The sequence below is a fragment of the Nicotiana sylvestris genome, chromosome 2, assembly GCF_000393655.2.
Source record: "Nicotiana sylvestris chromosome 2, ASM39365v2, whole genome shotgun sequence".
Lineage (NCBI taxonomy): Eukaryota > Viridiplantae > Streptophyta > Magnoliopsida > Solanales > Solanaceae > Nicotiana > Nicotiana sylvestris.
This window is the reverse complement of record NC_091058.1, coordinates 111,246,900-111,256,832: the sequence shown is the minus strand read 5'-3', so window position 1 is coordinate 111,256,832 and position 9,933 is coordinate 111,246,900. Positions and strand designations below refer to the sequence as shown.

Below are 9,933 nucleotides of genomic sequence, written 5' to 3'. Positions count from 1 at the left end.
CATCTCCGCGATATCTTTTTTCATTCCATTCCACCAATAGATCTATCGAAGGTCCCGATACATCTTTGTCGCTTTGGGGTGAACTGCATATCTAGAATAATGGGCCTCCGAAAGAATCTTGGCGCGGAACTCTCCGACTGTCGGTACACATAAGCAGCCCTGGTATCTAAGGACTCCATCTCCAGTTAGCTCAAATAAAGGTTATCTCTATTGTGGAATACTTTCCCTCAGTTTTATAAGCTCAAGATCCTCGTGTTGTCGCTCTTTCACTTCAGTAACAAAAGAAGACTTTGTCGTATTCTGAACGAGAATGCATCTACCCTTTGCATCTACCAAACGCACCTGCAAACTAGCTAGCTGGCATAGATATTTGGTCATCTTGACCTTATCAACTTTAACATGGCTTAGACTGCCCATGGACTTCCGGCTAAGAGCATCAGCAACAATATTAGATTTACCGAGATGATATAAAATATCAACATCATAGTCCTTTAGTAATTCTAGCCATCTTCTTTGTCATAGGTTTAGCTCCCTCTGTTTAAATAAATACTGAAGGCTTTGGAGGTCGGTGAAAACATTAATATGAACCTCATATAGATAATGCCGCCAAATCTTTAGGGTGAAGACAACTGCGGCTAACTCAAGATCGTGCGTAGGATAATTCTATTCATGTTTCCGCAACTGTCTGGAGGCGTACGCGATAACCTTACCATGCTGCATAAGAGCATAACCTAGGCCAGTTCTCGAGGCATCACAATAGACAACATAACCCTCGGTGCCATCTGGAAGAGTCAAGACAGGTGCCATCGTAAGCCTTTTCTTTAGCTCCTGAAAACTTTGTTCACATGCCTCAGTCCACTGAAACTTAGCTCCCTTATGTGTCACCTTCATCAATGGTGCAGAAATAGAGGAAAATCCTTCCACCAACCTTCGGTAATACCTTGCCAAGCCTAAAAAGCTACGAACCTCTACGGATTCAAGGGCCTCGTCCAAGTCATCACAGCTTCAATCTTTTGGCCATCAACCTTGATACCATCGCTGGTAATAATATGACCAAGAAAAGCTACAGAAGTTAGCAAAAATTCACATTTAGAGAATTTAACATATAACCTGTAGTCCTGGAGAGTCCGCAATACAGCTCGCAAGTGGTCCGCATGCTCGGCTTCCGATCGTGAATATATCAAGATATCATCAATAAACACAATCACAAATTCATCCAAGAATGGTTTGAATACCCGGTTCATAAGATCCATAAAGGCTGCTGGGGCATTTGTAAGCCCAAAAGACATGACAAGGAATTCAAAATGGCTATACCTCGTCCTAAATGTTGTTTTTGGGATATCAATATCCCTGACTCGTAGTTGATGATAACCGGATCACAAGTCGATCTTCAAAAAGCATTTGGCACCTTGTAACTGGTCGAACAAGTCATCAATCCGTGGAAAAGGATACTTATTCTTGATAGTGACTTTATTTAGTTGCCTGTAGTCAATACACATCCGCAAGGAGCCATCTTTCTTTCGAACAAAGAGCACCGGAGCACCCCATGGGGATGTACTTAGACTAATAAAGCTTTTATCGAGCAAGTCCTTTAGTTGTTCCTTCAATTCCCTTAGCTCTGCAGGAGCCATTTTGTAGGGAGGAATGGATATAGGCTACGTATCAGGAAGCAAATCTATAGCGAAATCGATTTCCCATTCGGGGGGAATTCCTGGAAGCTTGTTAGGGAATACCGTCGGGAATTCATTCACAATAGGAACCGATTGAAGAGTCGTTGGCTCCTTATTTATATCCCTGACATGAACCAGATGGTATATACAGCCTTTAGCAATAAACTTCCGAGCCCTAAGGTATGAAATAGACTTACCCTTGGGCGTGGCTGCATTACCTTTCCATTCAAGGACAGACTCACCCGAAAAATGAAATCAGACCAACTTCACGACAATCAATATTAGCATAACAAGCTACCAACCAATCCATACCCATAATGACATCGAAGTCTAGCATAACCAATTCCACTAAATCAACAGAAGTTGGACGGTCATTAATTAACACTGTACAACCTCGATAGACATGATTATCAACAATAGAGTCGCCAACTGGCGTAGACACCTCAACTGGTTGTGGCAACAACTCAGATCTTATGTCAAGCTTACCAGCAATAAATGGAGTAATATATGAAAATGTAGAGCCGGGATCTATCAATGCATAAATGGCATGAGAATGTATTGTCAATATACCTGTGACAACATTTGGGGATGCCTCTAAATCATGTCGGTCTGTGAGTGCATAAAAGCGGTTCTGGCCACCACTAGAACCTGAGGTGTCTCCTCCACCTCTCCCCTACCACGTCCCTGAGTAGACTGTTGACCTGGTCGGGGAGCACGGACTGAGGGCGAAGAGGCTGCTGTGGATCCTGAAGGCTGAGCTGGCGCACCTCTGCCTAACCCCGGACACCAGCTAATAAAATGTCATGTCTGCCCACAATGATAATATGCACTCGAACCCTGTCTACACTGCCCGATGTGCAGCTTGCCGCACTGAGTACATGGAGGAATAGGCTGTCTCATTTGTGCGAAATGCTCCTGTCGACGGCTCTCAGGCTGGCCTGAGCTCTGCCCCGTCCTGACTGAATAAAGCGATCAAACCGCTGGCCCTACATCTGTGGTGGGAAACTACCTATTGATCGAGGTGGATATCGATGGAGTGAGGGCTTGAAATCACCCTATGGCTCCCTATAAGACCCCATAGTACGAGCCCTCTTACTCTGCTCCCTATCCCTGCGAGTATTATGAATCCGACGGGAAAGGTCCTCTGTAGTCTGAGCGAAAGCCTGTATGCGGGAAATATCTATATCATCCAATAGGGATTCTACCCTACAGTCTCTAATCAGATGATCCCCCAAACCATCCATATAATGATGAACTCTAGCCCTCATGGTACGTACAATATCTGGTGCATACCTTGCCAAAGAATTAAACTTATGGCTATAATCCCTCACACTCATATCCCCCTGCTCCAGGCTAAGAAACTAGTCAAGATGGTCCTCCCGAACCTCCTGTGGCAAATAATGGGCTAAAAAGCCTTAGAGAAGTCCTCCCACTCTGCTGGCGAAGCATCAGGTCCTCTAGATCTCTCACATGCCTCATACCATAGGACGGCTACATCACGTAGTCGAAAAGAAGCCAACTGCACAGCCTCGGTGACGGAGCCATGCATCACCCTCAATACTCTATACATTTGGTCTATAAAGTCCTGGGGATCCTCAGTGGAACTGGATCCTGTAAATAATGGAGGGGGCAGGTGGAGAAACTCTCGTACCGTCGCGCTTCCTGTCCGATCTCTTCAGGTATCTGCTCCCGACTCTAGCTATCGCTCATGAATAGAAACCATCCTAGTTAGCAACTGAACTGCCTCCCTCATCCCCTGCTCCCCAGTCTCTGATGGCGGAACAACAGGTGCTAGAGGTCCTTGTCTCTAGATGGCTCAAGTACTAATATAACTGGTGAGGCTGGGGGTACTGCATCTCCCTGGGCTCTAACAAGTGTTGGGGAAGCTGAAACTAGGGGTACTAGAGACTCACTATGTGCCTCTAAGGGAAATCTATCCCTCTGACCTGGTGGGGAATGATTGGCACCTTCCCCCGGATTCATACCTATCTCTCGTTGTGCCATCTCCTGAGCGTAGGTAGCCTGTAAGATAAGAAACACAAAGCACGATTAGATTTCATATGTTCTTATAACTTCTCTCTATAGCACAATCTATTAATTGAAAGAAACATAACCATTCCTAAATGCCTCATAGCCTGCTGATTATAAGTGTGGTGCACAACACACCCATAAGCAAGACTCTACTAGACACGGCTTGTGGACTCCCTGGGACACGACCTGCTCTGATACCAAGTTTTTCACGCCCCAAACTAGGGGAGGCACGACTGGCACTCAATACTGTATTCGATCGAGTTAGCCACTAAACATACTAGCTAACTAAACTGGGGCCCAACAGATCGAGCAGCACAACATCTGAAATACTAAGCCTGGACCGTTAAATTCATGACCTGAATAACAATAAGCCATATAAACAAAGGTAGATGAGCCAAAATAATAAAGTACTAGTTGGCCGACGAGGCCACGATTGGAGACACACATGCCTGGACACATATATATACATGCCAAGCCTATGGGCTTGATAGTGAAAGCTGCAAAAAGAAACCCAGAATACTGTGTCCACAATAGCCTCTAAGAATGTCATAAGCATTGTCGGAACAAGGCCCCGACTGTAAGCACGTGATTTTTGCCCTATGAAAGAGTTACTCCCAAAAAATTCAAAATAAAATGATTTTTCCTTGGTGTGCAATTTTTTGAATTTTTGTGGTAACTTTGTGTAATTATTTGTATATTTGTCTGTGCATGTTTATTTGTTAAATTAATAAAAAAAATACAAAAATATGTCACATTTTGCATTAGGATTTAATTCTACAATTGTTAGTAATTAAGTTGTTTTACAAAAATTAAAAATTACAAAAATAGGCATCTTTTGCATTTTTAGCATTTAATGTCCAATTGTACAATTTCATGCTTAATTATTACTTAATTGTGTGTTAATTGTTATTGGGAGTTAATTTGCGCTTTTATAAATTAATTTAGTTCTATATGATAGTTTAAGGATTTTTAGAATTTAGTTTTAGAAAAATAAAAGAAGAAAAGAGAGCAAAAAATAAAGAAAATCGGAATTGGGCCTCTTCTTCAAATTCAAGCCACAGGCCCAAATAATACCCAACCTTCCCCATGACCCGGTCCATCTCAACACGGGTCGACCCGGTCTGCCCCATAGCCCAACGACCCACCCCTATCTTCCCAATTTTTTATTATTTAGTTTTTATTTTATTTTATTAGAAAACCCTAACTTAAACAAACCTAAACTACCCGCCCCCCTCCCCTTTTCTTCTTCTTCTCCAAAACCAAACCACCCCAAGCCCCACCTCCCATGGCTGCCCCTTGCAGCTTCGCCCAAATAACCCTGCTGCCCAACGTCGACCACCCTCCAGCCGCATCCCCTCATCCTCACGACCACCCCCCACACACACACATACATACACCAACACATACACACACATACACAGCAACGTATACACACACACACTTCGTCTTCGCCTCATCTTCCCATCGTTGCTACTTTGTCGTTTTTCTTCGTACAAATGAACCCCATCAATGACCCCTGCTGTTTCTTCTTCTTCATTTCAGTTGTTGTCGAGTTCGAACTCAAGCTGCCATGGTTGTCCCCGTTGCGCGTTGCTGCTTCTTCTCCGGCAAGTCGCTGCTGTCATAGCCGTTTCCATGTCTGTTGATGCTGCGTCGTTTGCTTCTTCTGCTCCTTCTGTTGCGTCGTCCATGGCAGCTCGTACTGCTGCTACGACGCAAGCTCCAGCTCGTTGATTGCTGCTGTCCGCTACTTCTCCTTCAAGTTCTTAGTTTGTTCGTTCGTGATCGTCTTCGGCGTCAAATGGTTTTGGTGCGATATTTGTTTCCGGGCAAATTTGTTTTCGTTCGAGTTCATCATCGTTCCGATCCGGTTAGTTGGTTTAAGTTTCGTTCCTGTCCGTAATTCGTTTGATATTTTTCGGATATAAAATCACTAAATGTTTGATTCTTGTTCTTGATTTTTATTCAGTTGTTATTTATTGTTAGATAAAAATGGTTAGTTTAATTATATTGTTGTTAGATTTAAGTTGAAGATTCAATTAATTATTTTTCAGTTTGTTTTATTAATTTAAAAGGATTTAATGTTAATATAAAAGAATGTTAGTTTAAATCGCTTGAATCCGTTGTTTGTTGTAGATTAAATTAGTGTTCATTTTGTTTAAAGTTCGTCTTTAATTTAGTGATTTAATGAGAAGTTATGTTTTGGTTTTTAATTTTTTGAATCATGTATCTTTGTTATAATTTTATTGGAGTTAATTAAAAAAGATCAATTGATTATTTGAAGTTTAGTGATTTGAATATGTTTATTTGTTTTGTTTAAGCTTAATTCGAATTTGAATAAAACTTGCTTGTTATTGTTGTTGAAACTTTTCATTTATGTTCATACTTTGTTTGATTGTTCTTGAATCCGAAATTAGTATAAGTTTGATTTTCTTGTTTGTTGTTTATCATTTATGATTATTTCTTCAGTTTGCTTCATGATCTTGTTTAGTTTTAATATAGAAATTGTTGGTTGTAATGTTGTTAGATTTAATTTTAAGTTCAAATGATTATTGAATTTAGAAATATGAATATACATGTTTGTTGTTGTTGAATCTGAAAGTAGGTTTGTTTGTTGTTAAAAATATTATTCAATCAAGATAATTTTAGTTGTTTCTTTGTTGTTCATCATTTAGTTTGAATTTGTTGTTAAAAATTTGTTTAGAAATTGGTCATATTTGCTGTATTTTGGTTGAAATTAATTAGGTGAATTGGTTATAGCTGATGGGGGTAGTTTGGTAATTTGCAGTACGTTCAGGGGTAAAATGGTAATTTAGTAAGGGCAGAAGGGTATTTTTGGAATTAAAATTCTGAATAATTATTTATTTTGAGTGTTCTTTCCATTAAAATTAAGATAATATTAAAATAATCAATAATGGGGGGACAAGATATAATGGTGGGGAATAATGCATTTGTTTAATATAAGCATGGGGGACAAGATATAATGGGGTATTTGTTTAATAAAGTGGGGGACAAAACAATAGGTAGTGGGATTAAAAGAGGGATGAGTGGAAGATAGTGGGTTTTAATTTTTTTTATGCTGAAAGATGTTAATAAAAGGAAGGACTTGATCAGATTTTGAAAAAAAAGGGAGACAGAGAGGGAGAGAGAAAAAGGAGGGCTGAAGATTAAATAGAGAGAAAGAAAAATTCCGAAAAAATATTAAGACTTTCAAAAAAAGAAAAATACAAAAATAAAGAGAGCTGGAAATTAAAAGAGAAAGTAGTATACACCTGATAAATATTCTGATATATATGTTCAGAAAAAAGGTTAAACATTGATTAGTCTTTCAAATCGGAAAAGATTCTCTTGGCTTCTGTCCGTTGTTTGTTATCGGTGTTTCCGGATTTTTATCTTGATTTTCAAATCTATCACTGGATTTTCTGTGGACTGGATTGCGGGTTAATATTGTTGTTGCTGTGTTACGTACTACGTTGCTGACTTTCTTTTTCTTATATTGGCAATACCAGGTACACCACTGTAATTTTGGCATTTTGTAAGCTGAAATGAAGAATGGAATATTAAATTTCTAATTTAGTTTTTTCTTTTTTTATTAATTGTATTTAGATTATTTTATGCATTATTATTTTGTAAATCGTCGTCGTTTTACATAACTAGACATATTGTAGCGATGCACTAAATAATGCTTCGCTTTAACCTGATTATTAGGTAGTATATATTTAAGCAGGTTTATTATTGATTAAACTGTCTAATAATTAGAATGAGAAGAAAATAACGTAAAAATGACTTTATGAAATCAGTTTTGGCAAAAATTGATTAAGTTCACTATTTATAAGGGTTTTAGTATCGCCAACATTAAGTTAATCGAAATCATGTAGCTAAATTTAGTTAAAACATGGGTTTAAATTAATTTTGCAAATCAAGTATTAGGACATGATTTGAATTAAAACAAGGTTAGTTAAGGTTAAATTAATTAATTTTTAGAAATACGGATTAGTAATCAAGATTGTTTCTAATTTCCAGTATTTGTAAATAATTAATTTCAATAGCTCAAGTCATCTAATAATATGATTTTAATCCGGCTATGGGATAATTAGTTTTTTTTAAAAAAAAAAAATTATTTGACAATTCCATTGTATTTATAATTAGAATTTTAGTAATATTATTTTCCATTAATATTTGTTTTAAACCAGTATTTAATATGTTATTTTTAAGTACGTAGAGATTGATTTTATATTTATAGATAAACTTAATAATAAAAAAATGTAGTAATTTTAAGATATTCATAAAATAAGGGAGGATTTCGCTAAAAATAAATAAATGTAAAAAATACAAAAATTTGCAGGGTTCTCCAATCTTGTTTATTTATTTATTTTTTTTAAAAAAATAATACTTAGATCCCGGGATGGGCCGTTTAGTAAATTTCACGGTCCTACCTAAAAGTATAATAACGCGTAGTCTTTGGCGCATATTTAATAAGGTTATTTTCTTAAATATGGGTGTGCATTTATGTAGCCCAAATCCCGATCTTGACGAAGTCAAAATGCGTCAACAAATCACATGTACACTGGTTGTGACGTGGTTCGAGATGAATTTTCACGACGTTGCAATTCTTGTATAAAATAATAATAAGAATAATGATAAAAGCGGTTTGATGCTAAATTTGCATATAAGTTCTTAATTGTTTAAAAAAATCAGATAAACAAGCCGAATATGACAGTTGAGGGACCGTGCTAGAACCACGGAATTCGGGAATGCCTAACACCTTCTTCTGGGTTAACAGAATTCCTTATCCGGATTTCTGGTTTGCAGACTGTAATATGGAGTCATTCTTTTCCTCGATTCGGGATTAAATTGGTGACTTGGGACACCCTAAATCTCCCAAGTGGTGACTCTGAAATAAATAAATAAATCCCGTTTCGATTGTCCTTTAATTGGAAAAAACTCCCTTGTACCCTCGCGGGGGCGGAAAAAGGAGGTGTGACAGCTCTGGCGACTCCGCTGGGGATTTAGACCCAGAACCACTGGTTCAGGGTTAGAAATTCAAGCTTAGATGAATTGTTATATTTGGTTTTATCTGATTTGTTACATGATACATGCCTAATGTGCTAAATGATGCTTTTACCGCTTTGATATTATGTGAACTGTATATAAACTGTGCCGAAACCCTTCTCTTCTTACCTCCGGGGAGAAGCTCGCTGGTCGAGACTCCCTATTCTGTTAGTGTCAATACCTGAAATAAGAAAGAGGCAGGATAAGTTACAAAGTCGGACGACCCCGCGGGTCCCCGGTACGTAGCCCCCTCCTCGACTCGAGTTGTCCGCTCGGGTACACAGTCTAGAACAAATACCCAGGTTATGAACTTAGAATAACTCAGCTTCATACCAGATCCCTAGTAGGAACGTTTGTTTGCATCACGTGCATTTGACTTTGGAGGCTCAACACAGGGGTTGGGTCTGTCTAGGACAGGTGCACCAAAAAATAAAAATGACCATCCTGATGCAACTGCTGCTACTTGTGCATTTATTTGATTCAGACTTGTGTGTTGACCGATTTTTGAATATCAGGAATATTGTGAAATTGAAAAAAAAATAGCGGTTAGGGAATTGATTGTTTATTTTTGAAAAAAACCAATACCCAAATACTGTCAAAACTCTGCCGAAATTTTGAGAAAATGAAAAAAAAATGTCTTATTAGTTTGTTTTATTAAAAGCAAAGGAAAAATAGAAGGAAAAAAAAAGTCGTTGTTCTGTCTTGTTTTTCAAAAAAAAAATAGAAAAAAAAATAGTTTGTCTTGCCATGAAAATGAAAATGAAAAAGAGTCTTGTTTTTAAAATGGTTTTATTTATTTATTTATTTGTTTATGAAAATGCCAAAAAAAAAAAAGTCGGGCGTTGAAAGTGATTTCATTATTTGTTGCAAATATATATATATATATATAAATCCAAAAAGTTTTTCTTTATTTCCAAAATATATATATATATATCTTTATTTGTTGCAAAAAATATTTGTCTTGCCAAAAAGTCTAGAAAAGTTTTTTAGACCCCCAATTTCAAAACAAAAAATCCAAAAATATTTTCCATTATTGACTTCTTTAGAAAGTCTTTTTAATTATTTAAAAAACAAAATAAATATATATATATATATAATAAAATAAAAAATCCGAAAATATTTTCCTTCTTCTTTCAAAATTGAAAAGAAAATTCAAATTTCAAAAAAAATACTTTTAGAA

The 9,933-nt window shown here is 37.4% G+C and overlaps 1 protein-coding gene across 1 annotated transcript; it reads right to left on the bottom strand.

The window, feature by feature from the left end:
• Positions 1-1,655: 1,655 nt before the first annotated feature.
• On the bottom strand, positions 1,656-3,007 carry LOC138885417 (uncharacterized). Its single transcript, XM_070166363.1, has 3 exons — positions 2,767-3,007; positions 1,913-2,198; positions 1,656-1,794 (listed from the first exon to the last, which is right to left on the bottom strand). The coding sequence occupies exons 1-3, from the start codon at positions 3,005-3,007 to the stop codon at positions 1,656-1,658; spliced, it is 666 nt and encodes a 221-aa protein (XP_070022464.1).
• Between the last annotated feature and the right edge of the window lie 6,926 nt (positions 3,008-9,933).

Excerpts from the sequence above, each read along its gene's own strand:
- LOC138885417 (XM_070166363.1), bottom strand. The coding sequence starts at position 3,007 with ATGAGTGTGAGGGATTATAGCCATAAGTTTAATTCTTTGGCAAGGTAT. Across the intron at positions 2,199-2,766 it reads TCGCAGGGATAGGGAGCAGA|ATCCCGGCTCTACATTTTCA; the intron begins GTAAGAGGGCTC and ends ATGCATTGATAG. Across the intron at positions 1,795-1,912 it reads GGTCTGATTTCATTTTTCGG|GGATATAAATAAGGAGCCAA; the intron begins GTGAGTCTGTCC and ends GGTTCATGTCAG.